Source organism: Urocitellus parryii, chromosome 6 (genome assembly GCF_045843805.1).
Source record: "Urocitellus parryii isolate mUroPar1 chromosome 6, mUroPar1.hap1, whole genome shotgun sequence".
In the NCBI taxonomy this organism is placed as follows: Eukaryota; Metazoa; Chordata; class Mammalia; order Rodentia; family Sciuridae; genus Urocitellus; species Urocitellus parryii.
In genome coordinates this window covers 176634367-176653165 of record NC_135536.1, presented here as the reverse complement: position 1 = coordinate 176653165, position 18799 = coordinate 176634367, and the positions used below count along the sequence as shown (strand labels likewise).

Genomic DNA, 18799 nt, shown 5'->3' with positions numbered 1-18799 from the left:
TGATGCTGTCAGAATTGCCTTTAAAAAACTGGGGATTGAATCCAGAGGCTTTGTTGTTGTTTTGTTTTGAACCACATCCTCAGCCTTTTATTATTTTGAGATAGGATCTCACTAAATTGATCAGGGGCTAAATTGCTGAGGCTGGCCTGGGATTACAGAGGTGTGCACCACTGTGCATGGCTGCCATTTCAGTCTTTAATCTTGTGTGCCTTGTCCACCATGTTCCGAGATTTCATGATAATGGGGTTGGCATTTTTTTTTTTTTTTTTTGGTGGGTTCCAGGGATTGAACTCAGGCACACTCAATCACTGAGCCACATCCCCAGCCCTATTTTGTATTTTATTAGAGACAGGGTCTCACTGAGTTGCTAATTGCCTCACTTTTGATGAGGCTGGCTTTGAACTCTCGATCCTCCTGCCTCAGCCTCCGGAGCTGCTGGGATTACAGGCATGTACCACCATGCCTGGCTTGGCCTAGGTCTTTTTTTTTTTTTTTTAAAGCAATTACTCTGGACTCTCAGGACTTTTATTCTAGTAATTCCTATTTTTAGCTCTAGGAATTTTTCTTATAGTCTTTCATTTATAAATTTTATCTTCTCTTTCTGGAACCCCTGTTAATCAGAAGTTGAATATCCCAGACTGATCCTTTAATTTTCTCAACTTTTCCATTTTCTCTCGTGTCTAAGGTTGGGAAATTTCAACTTTATCTTGAGACTCTTCTGTTGAATTTATTCCCCTCATATTTTTAGTTGTTCATGAGTTCTCTCCTGTCTCTGGGTAAGTGGTTGTGGCCCCTGTTCTCTTAACTGTGGACTACATGGCCCTGGCAGTGGTCTACCACCCTCATGACATGTCACAAAAACCTGAAAACTAATGGTCAGAGCTTATTCTCAGGAACTGGACATGGTAGGCATTCACTAAATACCTGTTGAATGAACAACCAAATAAAGCATATGTATAGTAAAGGAAGATTATTATAAAATAAGAACAAGATATATGTAATCTGTTCTTTGCTCACGTTTTCCCTAAATATATAGGAAAAACTAAAGAATATAAAAGTATTCGAGTATGATGGTGCACCCCTGTAATTCTAGCAACTTGGGAGGCTGAGGCAAGATGATCACAAATTTCAAGGCCAGCTTAAGACAATTTAGTGAAATTGTCTCAAAATAACAAAATAAAAAGGGCTGGGTAAAGTATCCCTGGGTTCAATCGGCAGTACTGCAAAAAGGGGGGCAGGTACTATTTGGTCACAACCTATGAGGCCCTGGCAAGCTTGTCTCTAGCCAGGTGGCTTTAACACTATCTGCAGAAGGTACTGTGATGTGCACACCAGGTGCATTCTAGGTGCTCAACAGGTATCATTCTTCCTTTCCACAGAATAGTATAATAGAAAACATTGGCAGGAGTGGGAAATGATAAAGGAGTGCCTAGAAGTGGACAAGAAGCCCACAAACCAGGACACCAGTTACACACCAAGCTATGCTCAGGAAGTATGGCCACCGGTGCTGTGAGGAACAGATCTGGGGGACCAGGAACACAATTGATGGCTGGGCCCGGAGAGGCCACAGGTTTGGTCTTCAGACCATGTGGTGACACAGGAAGAGAGAGGCCTTTCCAACCTAGTGTTTAAAGACACAACAGCAGGGTAAGCATTCTGGTTATTTTTAGTTAAAGAAAAACAGCCTTTTCCAAGGGCAACAAAGTGAACTAAAGGTCAGAAGGAAGCTGGGTGTGGGCTTCTCACAGGCTCTTGCTCCAAAACCTGGAAGTGAGGAAAGAGAGCCCTCCTGGGAACTCTGGGGTGCCTGGAACAGCAGAAGGATTCCTCTGGTGGGGCTGGGCACAGCTGCCAGACCAACCTTGGTCACTGGATTGGTTTGCATGGGCTCTAGGGCGATTTCCACGGGCCAGTCATTTGACATGATTAACACTAGTATTCTTTGGGGCATTACATTAAGGAATGATACAGGGAGCCAGAAGAGTTGGCTTATTCGGTTGGATTCTGAATCACAATCAGGAAATAGTCTTTATCTGCAAAAGAGAGAAATGGAAAAACAAATCACTAAATGTAAAATGGCAGAAAAACATAATAGAAAGCAAGTAACTCCTTAAGTTACCACAAAGAGGGAGGAGGAGAAGAACGCTTTAATAAAAAGCATCAATGCCAGGCTATTTCCTATTGCTCAGAAACAAGATAAACTCGCCAGCTTCCTGTGGGGGCTCCTGCTGGTGGGGTTGCAGGGAAGTGATCGCTCCCTTCAGAGACAGCAGGCCCTCAGAAGAGCCACCCAGTCTTCTTTTAGTTACTTGACAGCAGTTACTAGTTTATTAACTGACTGTCTCAAACAATAAAAAGGGCTGGGGATACAGCTTAGTGGTAAAGCATCCCTTGGTTCAATCACCAGTACCAAAAAAAAAAAAAAAAAGAGAGAGAGAGAGAGAAATCATAGGAAGTCCAAGTCCTCAGAGGTGAGCCTGACCATCCTTAGTGTACAGAAGAAAAATTAAAGAAGCAGAAAGTTTTAACTCTGCCCACTTCACAATCAAATCACAAACATTTACAAAGGCTTACATGTGCCAGGACCTGGGTGAACTGTTTTTCACTGGTACTTTGGGTAGAATGCTTGCCTTGCATGCACAAGGCCATGGTTTCAATCCCCAGCCCCCCCGCCCATATCCTCAAGGCCAAAAAAAAAAAAAAAAAAAAAAAAAGGAAAGAAATTTGTATATATATGGAAGGGAGGGAAGCAGGTTTGGCCTTATGCTCTGAACCCCTCTGGTCTGCTGCCCCCCTGTTGAACATGAAAGAGTGGCAGGATCTCGGTCATTTGTGGCTGCTCAGATTCAAGTCTAAAGTTTGGATCTTCCCAAGATGACAGGATGTTGCAACTGGGAAGAAACAGAAACAAAGGGACTACCAGTTTCATGGCTAAGTAATCTGCATACATAAAAGAATGCTATTAAAATCAGAAAGAATAAAAAGCCACTGATAAAAACAGACACAATCAACAATACCAATGTCTTTTATATCAAATTACTAGTTCCAAGTCCTATAATACCATGGCAAGTTCTCTGTGGGAGGTTGTATTTTGAAGTTTGTTTATGCTGAGTCAATGTGGCTTTATATAAGTAAGGTTAAAAACTGAAAACCAAATCTGTCTGAAAACGCTCTTTAGTGTGAATTGTTCTGGGCCAGGATGGGGTGAAATTGGTACTTCTATGGAGAGTCAATTTCTGAAACCACCTACTGCTATTACTGGCCTGGGAAGCAGATTCTAGGTTTGACCAGGAAGTCAATCAGAGGGGCAGGAAGGAACTGTTCCTGGCAGGGCTGCTCCAGGCTGCTCAGTGTGGGGTGCTAACTACAGTCCTTATGGCAATCCAGTCTAATGCCTCCAAAGCTCTGGTCAGTGGCTCCTGCCTACGGGAGTTCTGGCACCAACACCTAATATTTTTTTCTTGGACACATCAAAGTGTGTCAAATCATTGATTTTCATCCTGAATACCATGCCCCACAAACATCCCTGACCCCATTCCCATTGTTGATTCCACCCCTGTCCCATAGTGGTGGGGTGTCAGTTAGGAAGCCATTCCTTTATTTATTCAACAAATATTTATTAATAGATATTTGTTAAATGTTTACTATGCTTAGTATAAATATTTACTAAATGTTTCCAAGCCCCTGCCCTCATGGAACTTACTGTCTAGTGGAGAAAACAGACTTAAAATTGCACACAAGCAGTTGGATGGCCAAGTGACAAGGAAGGATGGAATGTTCCCACAGCAAGATAGCATGTGGAAGGGCCCCAGGGAGAAGGATGCAGGCTTTGAGAGCAACAGTGTGGTTGAGGCACAACAGTGTGGGAATCGGAAGAAACACCCGTTTAAGGTGACGGTATCGTACCACGCACTCTCCAGAATAACACCCAGCATGTGTGTGTGTGCCCGGCTAGGGGAGAGGTGAAGGTGAGCAAGAGAGCATTCACACTCCCTGCAGGACTTGTGCTGGCCCCGTGAGCGCTGGCAACTTTAAGGCCGTGGAGCCTCTGAGCCTGCGAACCCCTAACCTGGGAGCTGCCCATCCGAGACTCAGGCACATTCATAGCTTCTGAATGCCTGTAGGTCCTCAAGGCCAAGTTTGAGAAGCTTGGCCTGAGACACACATGACTGGGGGCTTTCACGCAACTCTGCCCTTTCAGGAGACATTCTTAGAAGCTTCAGGTTGACAGACACTTTTCATGGAGAGTTTGTCTATGTGGCAACCATGTCATTTGCCCTTGCCGCACACTTTAAGCTCCCAGGTATGTCAATGAGGAGCCCAGATCTGCTGACACACAGAGTAAGTCAAGGGATGATTCCTGGGTCCACCTTGAGGGCTGTGCAGATGTGTCCTCCACAGTCATACAGCAAGAAGTTTTGGGGGATTTCAGTTCAAATTTGATTCCAAGGCTTTCTGCCCCAATCCAAGCCTAGAAATTTATCCAGACAAGGTCTCAGAGGACCACAGCAGCATAGTACCTGACTTGACATTTTATAGATGTGGTTATAGAGATGTTCCATGACTTGCCCATATAAGAATTCACCGGAAAAAGGAAAAAAAGATTCCGTGCCTCCCCCAACTTTTTTCCCTAACAGAATCAGGCGTCAGGGGCTGGGGTCATGGCTCAATGGTAGAGCACTTGCCTTGCATGTGTGAGGCACTGGGTTCGATCCTCAGCATCACATAATAAAATAAATAAAATAAAGTTATAAAAAAGTAGAATCAGGCATCAGTTGGTATGAGATGCATTAAATATGTAAGGCTTTTTTTTTTTTAATTCCTCTTAAGTTAAGTTACCTTTATGTACTCTGTGACTGACTTGCTCTATCTCCACCCTCTAGAGACTGTCCCAGGGAGGCTGGGGGCCCTGTGACTAGCTTTCTGGCTCTCTTTTTCCTATCCTTCCAGACAACTGGACTGGGTAAGAACAGACCTTGGAACAGAACCAATGCTACCCTGCTGCTGATAGTGGTGACTGCCTATCAAATTCCCAGAATTCTGCAGCGTTGCCAAGTGCAGGGACACTCATGTCCCCAGTCTACCCATTGTGCTCCTTCATCCAGGACCTACCCAACAATCATATCGCCCCCTGCCCTAAACACCTCTGCTCATAGGATCAAGTCCTCTCAGATGAGTTTGGTGTCTGAGGCTCCTTTTAAGTTGGATCAGTCTCACTTTCTACACAGGTTCTGACACTCTAGACAAGCAGTTACTGCAACCTAGCTGTATCATAAAGTGGGAACTGGGCCTGGGGATGTGGCTCAAGTGGTAGCGCGCTCGCCTGGCATGCGTGCGGCCCGGGTTCGATCCTCAGCACCACATACAAACAAAGATGTTGTGTCCACTGAAAATTAAAAAATAAATATTAAAATTCTCTCTCAAAAACAAAACAAAACAAAACAAAAAAAACACAACTTCATAAAGTGGGAACTAACCTACACATTCAACTATGGCTCAGGCAAAACAGAGGGTGAGAGAGAAGTAACAATGCAAAAACAGTCCTGGAGAATCACGTCCGTGAATGGTGGCCCTGCAGTTTCCTGCGGTGGTCTCCATTCCTGTGGGCTCTTCCCAGGAAAAGCATCTCATCACCCTGAGAATGATCCCAAAACCTAAAGATAGGCTTGGCTGTACCACACAGTCCCCATATACATGCCAAGCTCTTCATGGAAAAATAATATAGCCATCTGCTCTAGTGTCGGAGAAAAAGCTGGCTGTATGGGGCCTAGAGAGATGACATATATTTTAGCTTAGAATCAATAAATTATTTTCCCTCTAATTCTTTTTCTGCCCCTCTGCCTTGCTTATTCTTTTTTGGCCTTCAAGGTTCAGCTCCACCATCCCCTCTTTTGTTGAGCCTTTGCCAACTGCCTTGAGCAGACCTGATCATGCACTCCCCATGTCCCAAATGCTCATTGAGTTTCTCCCTGTCAAGGTAAGGGTGATCTGTGTTATGCTTGTGTCTTTCTTACCCCAAGAGTGATTCCCTTCTGAGGCCTACAGTCACTGTGAGAAAGGATTTGTTGGGGGACACCAGCTAGAGTCTGGCTAGTCAATGGGGCAACTGGATTCCTTCAATTCCTCAGGCCCTCCTTGGACCTGAGCAGATCCCAATGTGTGAGGTCTTCTTGATAGCTATGGAGAACCTGCTGTGAGGATCTGTTTCCAAGTGGTGAGTGAAAGATCCCTTACCTGGTGCAACCATAATTTCATTTTTCTTGGAGCGGATTCGAAGGAAAGTGAGGTCATTCTGGGGGTCAATTTCTCGCACAGTGCTCCTTGCCTTCAAGATGAAGTTGTGCATGAGGTTGGCATACTGTGTGGTGGTGGGATTGTCCATGGTACTCTTGATGGGAATTCCTGAAGGGAAAGCAAATGGAAATTGAACAGGATGTTAGAGCCCCTTTCTGCTAAGCTCCCAACTCAACTCCACAAAACTCTAGAGTACTGGAGTAGTAGTTAATAATGCCACTATTTACAGAGGGCTTGCTATCTGACAGACGCAGTGCTAAGTATTTAAGTATGTCAGCACCAGGCCCAGAACCCTCAGTGGGTGGTGATACATCTTCATTTGCCAATGAGGCCACAAGTTCCTTGAGTGGTGGGACAACCTGCCTACAGGCACAGGGCAGACGACGAGCAGTGGGGCCAGGACTCAAACACAGGCCTGTGGGCTTCACTGCCAGGCCTCTTTCCCAGAGCCACATTGTCTATCTGTTTTTCAGCAATAAAAGGAGAGATGTTCCTTCATAATATCCAGAACCTGACCTGGAGGAAAGCTCTAACAAATCTGTAAAGACTGAAAAGGAGAAAGCAGAGAAAAGGTCAGTTTGTGCCAGCATATAACCATCACCATCCCCATTCAAGGCAGGCTTAGAGTCTAGTTAAAAAGACACAGTCTATGGCTGGGGTTGTGGCTTAGTGGTAGAGCGCTTCCTCACACGTGTGAGGCACTGGGTTCGATCCTCAGCACCACATAAAAACAAATAAACAAAATAAAGTTATTGTGTATAACTAAAAAACAAATATTAAAGAAATAAATGAAATAAAGTAATTAAAAACAACAATAACACACAGTCTACACATATGATGGTGACCCTAAATCAAAGCATGTGTCTATGTCTGTGCATACCCTATTGCTATCTCTTTCAAAGAGCCCACACTGAGGGGTTCTGGTATAGCTCACTGGTAGAGCATGGGTGCTTAGGATGTACAAGGTCTTAGGTTCAATCCCCAGGGGGTGGGGGGAAAGCAAACAGCCTACTATGTATGTGAACAACCCACAGACTCACCATTTCTCTACTGCTGGGTATTTAAGCTAGGATTTTGTTAGTATAATTAACTAGGCAATGAACATCATTATCAAGTCTTGTGTGTGTGTGTGTGTGTGTGTGCGCGCGCGCGCAAGCGCGGTACTGTGGCTTGAATTCAGGGGTGCTCTACCACTGAGTTACACTGAGCCCCTTTTATTTTGGGACAAATAAAGTTGCCAAGGTCGGCTTCCAACTTGTGATCCTTCTGCCTCAGCCTCCTGAGTAGCTGGGTTACAGGCGTGCACCACCAAGCCCAGTTTGTCTTTTGAGGATTAAATGAACTTAACTCACTGGATGGTGTCTATTGTCAAGGAGGTGAGGAATAACACTGAGTCATGAGGTGCCTGTGAACTGACCATGACCTATCAGCAAAAGGCTCCATCTACGAGAATTCAAGAGCTCACCAGCTTACGCTCTCATTTGAAGGATGCAACCCAAGTTACGCCCCATATACAAGTGGCCAGACTTTGAGTCTAGGACCCCAATAATCTGGCCCACAAGTGACCAGTAACAGACCAGCCAAAGGCAGTTGTTCTCAAGCCTACCTTCAATGGGTAGCAAGAAACTGGCCCAACCTTGTCTTTTCAGGGTACCAGGAACATGAGCATGGCAAGAGGACATGGTGGCAAAAGAGGCAGCTGAGTCAGACAGGCTGTTTTGAGTCAAGTGAAATCATGTGAATGGGTTGTGGTGGTCACTTGCCTTTAAAGGACAAGAGGACTGGAACATCAGGGCTGCTGGTAGATAGCAACAATGTGCACACCAGGGTCCAATGGAGCCTGGCTCGGTGGCTGTACCTTCCTGAGGATGAGCAGTGAGCAGTGTCTGCTGTAATCTATCCAAAATGGGAGAGGTGATGGTGTAGGAACACTGAATCTGATGACCCGGGCTTGCTCCCTCCTCTGCTCTTCCATAGCTATGCGACTTTATGCAAGTGATTGAATCTCCCTAGCTTCCACTGCCTCGTGTGTGAAATGATGCCTCTATTTCAAAGTGCCACTGTGAGGAATGAATACTGTTCAATGCATTTAAGAAAGTTGAGTTATAGGACATGCTTAATAAATGTGATTTGTTACCAACATCACCCACCCAATAAAACCCATTCCTTATTCCCTGAGGGGATGTGACTGTTCCCTAAACTTGCAAAAACACTGCTAACACGGAGCCTACCTGCTGAGAGTCAGGACCAGATGGGGCCCTGGGCTAACTGTTTCTGCTATCTGGCCAGGAACCCTACATTAGCTCATTTTTGGGTCTTGATGCTAAGTCTTACCAGTGCCAAGACTTGACTTATAGATCTGCATAATCAGACCTCTTGACGTTAGCTTTTTTTTTAGAGCAGTGCTGATATTGAACCTAGGCCTTGCAAGTGCCCTAACACTGAGTTATATCCCCACCCACCAGACCATCTCTTTTATATACCACAAGGCCACCTTTTCACAGGCCACCTTTTCTTGGCCTGGAACTTTCATTCTAGTGCCTCTATTCTTTGGTCCCAGCTCTACCTAGTTTTCCTTTAGAGCAGTTTATCAAGTTTGACAACACACTGGTAGGGAAGTAATCATTACATTCATCTCCCACCAGACTCTAAGCTCCCTAAAGGCAGAACCCACTCAGATTTCTCTCACCAGAACCCTTGGAAATTAAGCATTTCTTGCTATTGATAAATGAGTGGTCACAGGGATCCACTTTCATAGATGGAGGCCATTTGAGAAGGAGAGGAATGTGTAGCTTGGTGGTAGAGAATGGGTGCGTAGGACATACAAGGCCTTGAACAAGGCCCAGCACCACCCCCTATCAAAAAAAAAAAAAATCAAAGAGCCTACTATGTATTTGAACATTTGAAGCAGGGGAAAGAGCAAGGGCTAAAGCAATGAGATGAAATAAGTCTCTGAGAGGAAGGTAGACTATGGAAAAGTGGATACCTGTGACTGGGCATTAGTTTGATAACATTTCTTTTCTTTCCTTTTTTTTTTCTGGTACTAGAGATTGAATCCAGCGGTGCTCAACCACTGAGGCACATATCCATAAGTTGCTGAGGGCCTTGCTAAATTGCTGACGCTGGCCTTGAACTTGCAATCCTCCTGCCTCAGCCTCTCGAGCTGCTGGTATTATAGGCATATGCCAGTGTGTCTGGCTTTGACCACATGCTATAAGTGAGCAATGTGTAAAGGAGACAAGAAAGTAATCATTTGTTCACTCCCTCAATAAAAGAAAACATGGAGGCAAGTGTGCAGGGACCCAAACTGGGAAGAATTTCAGATTAATTACAGATTCACAGTTTATAGACCTTAAGTTACCCCAAAGGTGGCCTACCTAGCCTTTGCCTTCACAAATGGAGACTGTGTAGTCCACAGAAATGGCTGGGCGGGGGCACAATTTCTGAGCTGTGGCTCAGATCTGTCCTGGTTATGCAACCAGGTCATCCCTTCCACTACACCAAAACCTTTAAACAACAACAAAAAAAAAACTTAAAAAAATGAACAGATACTTTTGTTAGCACCACCTCTGTGCCAGCACTGTTTTGGTTGTTGGACACAGAGGCGAGCAGACCCTTTTCAGGACACTGCAGAGCCTGCATGATCTCATCTAGGACACATCATTCAACCTCTCTGAGCCTCTATTTCCTTGTTGGGATAATGGTTTGTTGAGAAGATTATCATCAAAGGCTTAGCTTCCTAAAAGAGGAACATTTGAGGGGGTCTTTATAGGTGGGTGACATTTAAATCAGTAGAGAAAAGAAAGGCCATTTGAGGCAGAGGAAAGAGCAAGAGGTAAAGCAATAAGATTAAGTAAGTCTCTGAGAGGAAGGCAGACTATGGCCTGCAGAGATACCCCCAGCCCCCACCAAGGAGAGAGACCAAGGAACTAAGGCTGGAGAGGGAAGACTGACTCCCAAGAGGTCTGCATCTTCGCCATCTCTTCATGTTGACGAGACATTCCCACTTGTATGGGTGTATCTGCAGGTCTGCCATTCCTCTGCCTGACCACTTGGGGACGGGGATGGAGGGGGGCACACAGGCTGGACAGAGGCCAAACACATGGACTATAGAGTTGGAACTCTAGGTCCACCACTCTTCCCTCTGTCCTTTGGATACTGCTTAACCTCTTCCTAAGGCTTGGTTTTATCATTATAAAATGGAGATATTAATAACTCTATCCTTATTTTGCTGTTTGAAGGATTAAATGAGTTCATCTCTCGTGGTAGAGTGTTTGCCTAGTATGTGTGAAGCTCTGGGTTCAGTCTCTAGTACCAGGAAAAAAAAAAGAGTCTATATCAAGTATTTATAATGGTGCCAGGAAAAGGGCATTATTATTTCCAATCATACTAGCTATTATAGATATTACTGTGATTATTAATCTAGTTATTATGGCATCTATATGCTTGCAAAAGTTTTGTTTTTTTCCTTTGGGATTATTTTGTTGGAACACATTCCTCAGAATGGAATTACCAAATCAAAGGGCTGATGGCATCACTGATTATGATTTGGTCATTCAACAAACACTCACTGACCTGAATCCAGAGCCTTGCTGGATGGACCAGGTGTCCAGAGGTGACTCAGACAAAGTCCTCGCTATCATGGACCTTCATCACCCAAGCTGCTGGTAACAGCAGCAATGTCTTCGTGTACCTGTCCCAACACTGTAGTTTTTTGGTTATTTTCTTGCTAGTAGGGTGGCTTTTAAATTAGTAAAACATTTTTCCTAATTGAAACTAATACAGAAACACAAGCTAATGATTTGAGAGCAGCTGCTCTGATTGACATGGAGGAGAAGGAACCCAGAGGAAGCATATGAGCCTTAGACTAAGGAGCCCAGTACTGAAAACTACATTCTAGGTGGTGTCTTGAAAAGCAGCCATCAGATGCATACAGATCTGCTGTGAGTCTTAAGCCTGTAGCACTCATTCAGTGTTTTTTTTTTTTTTTTTTTAATACTAGGGATTGAACCTAGGGGTATTGAGCCACATCCCCAGCCCTCTTTATTTATTTTAAGACAGATTCTCACTAAGTTGCTGAAGCTGGCTTTGAACTTGCAATCCTCTTGCCTCAGCCTCCCCCATCACTGGGATTATAGGTGAGTGCCACCACACCAGCTCATTCAGCTTTTTATTAGAATTTGCCCTTAAGGCAGAATTAAGTCTGATCAAAGAATCTCCTGGAGTGAATGGCAAACAGATTCCCAGGTTTCACCTTAGTCCTAATATATCATACTTTGTGTGGAAAGGCCTGGAAAGCTGTAGGTTTTTAAACAAGAGTTTCAGGTGACTAGATAAATTTGGGAAACACTGTGGTCTAGAGACACAAAGCATGTGGTTTCCCCCAACCCAACAGGGGAACCTGACCAGGTATATGGATTCATGTAAACAAATACCTCAGAGCTCAGAACTGATGGTGACAATACCATAGTAAATAAATAATTGTTTATTCTCAGTTAATAATTTACAACCCTATAATGTAGATATAATATCCACATTTATATGCTTAAGTGACTTGCTGAAGGTCATGCGGTTAGTCGGGAGAAGAAGCAGGATACAAACTCAGAATTGCTTTTTTCCAGAGCCCTTGTCCTTGATGCTGTCCAGACATCAAGGCCTAGGGCCACAAGACCAGCAGCCACTCTCTGGTTCTTCACAGTGCAGCAGAGTGGGAAAAAGCACATAGGTGTACTCAGACAGGCTCAGATGTAATTTTATCTCTGTAATGGCAGGTTAATTAAATTTCTAGACTTTTTTTTTTTTTTTTTTCCATTGCAAATGGAGGGCACAGGCCGTTTTAAGGAAACAGTATGGTTGTAAAGCACCAGTCCTCAGCCTGGAGTGGAGCAGGTATACGATAAAGGTTAGTTCCCTTCTTTACTACGTCTAGCACAGTTTGAGAAAATTAGTATCTGTATCATTCAAGTTGTTCAAATAATGCCCCCAGAAGAAAGGGGGAAAAAACTATGGGCACAAAGAAGTCATCCAGAGTATCACCTAACTAAAAGGTAAAATCAACACAAATGGATACATAATACAGATTTAATGGGTACACAAAAGAGTAGAAACAATGTAAGTGGGTTAATAAACATTGTACTGGTACTTAAAATTTTTTGCTTAAAGGGGCTGGGACTGTAGTTCAGTGGTAGAGCAGTGCCAAGCAGGCCTGAGGCCTTGGGTCATTATCCCCAGTATTAAAAGAAAAATTTTTTTTTTCTCATGTGAACTGTGAAGCAATTTTAGAAAATTTTGAACATAAGCATATGCAAATAGTACCAACTATGATTATGACCATCAGAAAAGTGGCTGATGGTCACAAGGGCCAAAAAAGAATGGAAGTTGAAATGTGTGACTGTCAGGGTAGTAGAACTAGTTGAATTTTTCCTTTATTTAAAATTAGAATTTCAGGGCTGGAGAATACAACATACACTAGTATGGCAGTATGTAAAAAAAGTGGATGTGTAACCGATGTGAATCTGCAATATGTATACGAGGTAAAAATGGGAGTTCATAATCCGTTTGAATCAAATGTATGAAATATGATATGTCAAAAGCTTTGTAATGTTTTGAACAATTAATAAAATAAATAAATAAGTAAAGAATGATTGCATATTAAAAAAAAAAAAAAGAATTTCAGGGCTGGGGTTGTAGCTCAGTGGTAGAGGGCTCGCCTAGCATGTGCAGGGCCCTGGGCTCAATCCTCAGTATCACACAAAAATAAATAAATATGGGCCGGGGATGTGGCTCAAGCAGTAACGTGCTTCCCTGGCATGTAAGGGGTGCTGGGTTCGATCCTCAGCACCACATAAAAATAAAATAAAGATGTTTGTCAACCGAAAACTGAAAAATAAATATTAAAAAATTTTTTTCTCTCTCTCTCCTCTAAATAAATAAATAAAATGAAGATTAAAAAAATCAGAATTTCAATAATATTGTTAGAACACGGGAAGTGTTAAAAAGAAAAAAACAGAACACTTAGATCAGATCCATGAAGGGGCTTAGTTAAAAAGTGTTATGCTGTGTTTGGGCTGTTTTCTGGGGGTTGCCAGGGGCAAGTCATAGCTGAAGAGTGTACCTTCTGTATTCACCACGATGATTCCCTGAACTCCTTTCTGGCTCTGAAGTCGCTTCAGTGTCTCCTCCACCTCTGCCTGCCAGAAAATAAGACCAAGGTTAGGAGAGGCCAGGTAAGCTGGATTAACCTCCTCATAAGATGCATCACACATTTGTCTTCCAAAAAGAAACAAGAAACACCCAGACATCTGGCCCTATCTTAAAGCTCCCAGGCCTGTGTGAAATGGTCCTCTGGCCACCACCAGCACCTAGAGAATTAGTTCACAACTACAGCATGAAGTGGGGCTGCTCTACCCACCAGGCAACATTATGCCCCCAATCCCCAGCTATTTGAGAGAATATAAAAACATTCCCAGGAGCATAGATACATTAATGATTGACATTATCAGGTACAGTTAGGGGACAGGACTCTGATGACTTAAAAACCCCAAACAGAGGTTTCTAACAGGAGGGAGACACTGAGTCATTTGTGGCTCAAATAAGACAACTGAAAACATTTCAAAGACGCAAAATTACCCTATGAGGATAGACGCAGTGATTTAATAAGCTGGCATCTGAGATAGTGTGACACATGGCATACAGCCACAGGAAATGTCTCAGGAAGGGGCTCATTAATCCTGATTATTCAGAAACCAGTCAGGGTAGGATATTTTAGCATGGGATTTGTAAACAGAGGAGACAATAAGATGTTTGGGTTCTCATTCTGGCATGCAAGACCTTCTACATTTTTACTCCAACTACTTTATCTCTCCCTCCACTTTTATCTACCTGCCCACATGTTCTTGTCCCATCTTTTAAAACTACAAGGTCTCTTCTCTGTTGAAATTCAGAAGTCTTCTAGACCACCCAAGGCATTACCTCTGCCTGAAGCCTCTACTGATTCCCCATCTTAGTGGTGTCTTACCTGCCTGTGACCCCCCAAATCCTTGGCTGTGCTTCTCAGGGACAAGTATCAGGCGCTGGGTCTAATTACATAAAGTCCCTACAATGAGCTCGAGAAGCAGCTGCTTAACTAAACTAGGACTAACTCTTCCTGTGGCTGGAAACTGGCCTTGAGGTGTGCTTATTCTCTGGAGGTCCCTTCCAGCCCAGCCCAGAATCTAGTTAGAAGGTTCTCAAAGGCTGAGAGTTGTTGGAAACAGAGGTTCATTCACCAAAAGAGAATGGTTCTCCACTCCCAGGGGATAATTGGGGGGGGGGGGGGGTCCTAAACACTGGAAGGAGATAGCACAATGAACTATTGTTCTTCTTCTGGAAAGCAAATGGCGGATAGTCCAGTCACCACCACCCACTCCCCAGTGATGTAATACCCTCAAATGCTGGAGGGAAAGACAAACAAGTTCCTGCTACAAAATGGTAAGTAGCCTGATGCCTCTAAAATCTAGAGTTTGGGTAAAAGGACAGGGCTGTCTCTGGATGTGAGTACAATAGAGTGGATCATGCATATCTGAGATCCTAAGTTATTCATGGACTTTGCCAGGTCCTAGTTTGGAGGGGAGGGATATGATAGGTATGTATGGTAGTATGATAGATCAATGCTGTACAGTATTCAGCCTGACCTGGTTGCCTTCTAGGAAATGCAACCTAAGGAAATAATCCAAAAAAATGAAAGAACACAGTAAGATGTCTGTTGCAGTGACACCTACAATAGCAAAAAAGAGAAAGCACTAAAAGGGCCAATAATTAGACAAAAGGCCAAGTAAATTATGGAATATCACTCATAGGAAGATACCATTCACATTAACAGTAGTGATTAGACTATGTGATAACACCACAGATCTGTGTTATATTGCTAAATGAAAACAGCAAAAGTATAAAATAAAGTGCTTGGTGACTGCACCCCTGTGAAAATGAGATGGCTAGAGGAGATTATGAAAAAAAAATAAAGCCACTTTCAGAACAGAAAACTATAGCTCAGGTTTTATTCTTTTTCTTTTTTTCCCCTCCCAAATACTCCTTTCTACTCTATTCTTTCTTTCTTTCTTTTTAATTTAATTTTTGCAGCTGTAGATGGACAGAATACCTTTATTTATTAATTTTTATGTGGTGCTGAGGATTGAACCCAGTGCTTCACATATGCTAGGCAAGTGCTCTGCCACTGAGCTACAGCCTCAGACCCTCTACTCTGCAGTTTCTAATTTTTAGCACACCACCCTCCCCCTCCACCATTGTATCCAAGATGGACTCTGACATGGGGCCATAGAGCTCTGACACACTCAACATTTTAAGAATAACTTGGGACATCTGGGGATACAGTTCAGTAGTATAGTGCTTGCCTCACATGAGCAAGACCCAGAGTCAATATGGCAAAAAAAAAAAAAAAAAAAAAAAAGCTTATGTGATAATTTAGGACAGCTCAATCAACCAACAATCAACACAGGAAAGAAAGGGGAATGAAAGCTAAAATGGAAGATGTCAAAATCTAGATTTAAACTGTATCCCAGGGTTGGGCAATGAAGCTGAAAAGAAAAAGATTAACTTTCCTAAGACTGCTATTTATTAATTATATGGCTTCTATGTGCCAGACAATTTTAGGCCTGGGATTGTAGTAATGAACAAAATACAACAAAAATATTATCCCCTGAAGCTGACCTAGGCAAGGTGGTAGGATGTATTTGGGGAGTTAGACATTAAATAATAAAAAGAAGTAAAACATTAATGCCAGGTGTGATTGAGGGGTCTAGAATGATTTATTGATGACTCTTTCTCTTTCTTTGTACTAGGGATTCAATGAGAGACACTCTACATCCCCAGTCCTTTTATATTTCTTGTTTGAGACAAGTTCTGAGTTGCTCAAACTTGCCTCAGTCTCAAGTTGTTGGAATTACAGGCATGCACCTCTGCAATTTTGTGTAAGATGATCAGAGAAATCCTAAGAGAGCTGAATGAAATGAAGGAGCTAACCATGTGGATTTCTAGAGAGAAGGTTCTAGACAGTGCAAAGAACAAATACAAAAGCAATACTGTGGAAAAGTATGCTGTTCAAGGAACAGCAAAAGAGCTAGTGGGCCTGAAATGCAATGAACAAGGGGAAGAATGGTGGCTACCAGCCAGGAGCAAATTACAGCCAACTGGCAGACCATGACATGACCTGGGTTTTTCTTGGGATGTTATGTGGAGCCACTAGCAAGTTATGAGGTGAGGAGAGACAAGATGTGATGTTTTTGAAGGCCAGCTTTGGCTGCTGTGTGGAGAATGGACTGCAGGGGGCACACACAGCCTGCCAGGAGTCTGGGCTTCCAGCACTCAGGCTTGGTATATGTGCTCTCTCTATCTGAAGTATACAGTACTCCCTCTATCTGAAGGAAAGGAACTTTTTCCTCTTGTCCTTACTCCTTAACATAACCAACTCCCAACCTTTCAAAGTCACCTCATGGGCCTCCTAGGAAAGGCCTTTAATACCAGCCCTACTCTGGACACCTGTAGCATCCAGCCTTCATGGTACTTACTAGAGCACAGTATAATTGACATTTTATATCCATCTTCTACTGTAGACCCAAAGTACCCTTGGAGCAGGGATCCAGTACCTTTTATAGCCCCAATACCAGACACAAGACAGGCTCAGTGAATACTTAAGAACAAATAAAAAGCATTTTTTCAACTATGTTTCAAAATCAACCCTTTTAAGTATAGGAGGGAGGATGCTACCTTATAGGACCCAGTGTAACAAAAAGCAAAAGTTTGGGTGACCTTAATTTCTGCCCCAAGTGCTGGGGATTGAACTCAGGGTCTTGTGCAAGACACACAAGCACTCTACCACTGAGCTAAATCCCCAGTCCTTTTTAACTTTGAGACAGGGTGTTGCTAAGTTGCCCAGGGTATCCTCCAACTTGTGATCCTCCTGCCCGACAAGTAACTGGGGTTACAGGCATGTGCCATGGTGCCCAGGTAGGTGATTCTGTTTAATAAGAACCAGCTACTGAGATTTGGTTGTTCAAAAAAAAAAAAAAAAAAAAAACCACACTTACCAGGAACAGGACACACAGGCATACATTTATGTACTCAGTACCCACTAGGGGTCATCCACTGCTTTCAGACATATGCTTCCATCTGAACATCTCATTCATCTTCCATAATTATTATGATCTTCATTTTACAGTTAAGGAAATTGAGGTTCAGAGAAAAGAAGGGTTTTACCCAAGAACACATAGCAGGTCAAAAGAAGAGCTAAAAGGCAGTCCCATCACAGGGGAAGCTAAGGTGGGAGGACTGTTTTGAGTCTGGACTTCCAGACGAGTCTGGGCAACAAGGAAAGACCCTGTCTTAAAAGAAAAAAAAAAAAAAAAGTGATACGAAGATGAAATTACATATATTTGAAGCATTATTTCATGTTTTTAATGATGTGGGGACATTCTTTGTGGTATAATAATGAGAAATGCAGAACTCACAATTTGTATATTCAGTCGGCGCTAAACTATATAAAATAGAAACCGAAGCGAAAAAGCCTAGAAGTAATTCACTTAGTGGTCACCTCTAATGACACCTTGTTTCATTTTCCTTTTCAATTTTTCTTATAAGCTTTACATATCTAAAAAAGATGATTGAAAAAGTTACATTCACATGGTTTAACGTTTAAAAGTCCTTTTCGAGTTTTGTATAAGCGATAGGGACTAACAATACACAACCCTGAAAAGGTGTAAAGAGCCCAAGGTCGCAGCCAACAAGGCAGAGGGGCCTGGGGATCCCCAAGGCCAGACCCTGCCGGTTCCTGACTCAGGCACCCCAGTCTGAGTGTTTGGACGGAGCCACAGCAAGAGGCGGCAGTCACGCTTCTTAGGGCTCAAGTCCACGGCCACTTCCTAGGTCAAAGCTTGGCATTCCGAAGATTTAGATTTTAAATGTGTGGGTGGGTGATGGTCGCACACTTCCTCACAGCTCACCGCACAGAGCTGCGGGGAGGAAAAACAACACACATGACGCGCTCACTTAGCAGTGCTTGCCACCTACTAGCTTCGGGGAAAATGCTACCCTTAAGGCTAGAGTCGCGCGACAAGGCCCAGGTGCTAGGCAGCAGGCCTCAGAGTCCCAGCCTCCCACTGCCTGGTCTTCATTAAGGCCCCAGCTGTTTCCGGTAGAGAGCACGGCATCCGGTGGCCACGCCTCGGCCCAGCCCCAAAGGCCCGCGCCATTCGGGTTCCGCCCTCCAGTCAGCTTGGGTCCGATTCCGGCCCCGCCCGGGCCGGCGGACTCCTCTCCTGGCGCTCTGAGACCCCGGTGGCAGATGGACCGCATGGCCAGGGAGGGGTGCAACTGCTAGCCAAAAGCACCGGTGAAAACTCACCATCTCGGACTGATCCTTAGCTCTGCGTCGCGAACACTCAGCTCAAGTCCGTGTCTTTCTGCGCCTGCGCATAGTTCCCTGTGGTAACGGACAGCTGAGGCAGCCTATCAG

At 43.7% G+C, this 18799-nt stretch overlaps 1 protein-coding gene across 1 annotated transcript; it reads right to left on the bottom strand.

The window, feature by feature from the left end:
• Positions 1-1646: 1646 nt before the first annotated feature.
• On the bottom strand, positions 1647-18762 carry Dynlrb1 (dynein light chain roadblock-type 1). Its single transcript, XM_026383320.2, has 4 exons — positions 18689-18762; positions 13409-13484; positions 6235-6402; positions 1647-2033 (listed from the first exon to the last, which is right to left on the bottom strand). The coding sequence occupies exons 1-4, from the start codon at positions 18689-18691 to the stop codon at positions 1990-1992; spliced, it is 291 nt and encodes a 96-aa protein (XP_026239105.1). The 5' UTR covers positions 18692-18762; the 3' UTR covers positions 1647-1989.
• Positions 18763-18799: the final 37 nt, after the last annotated feature.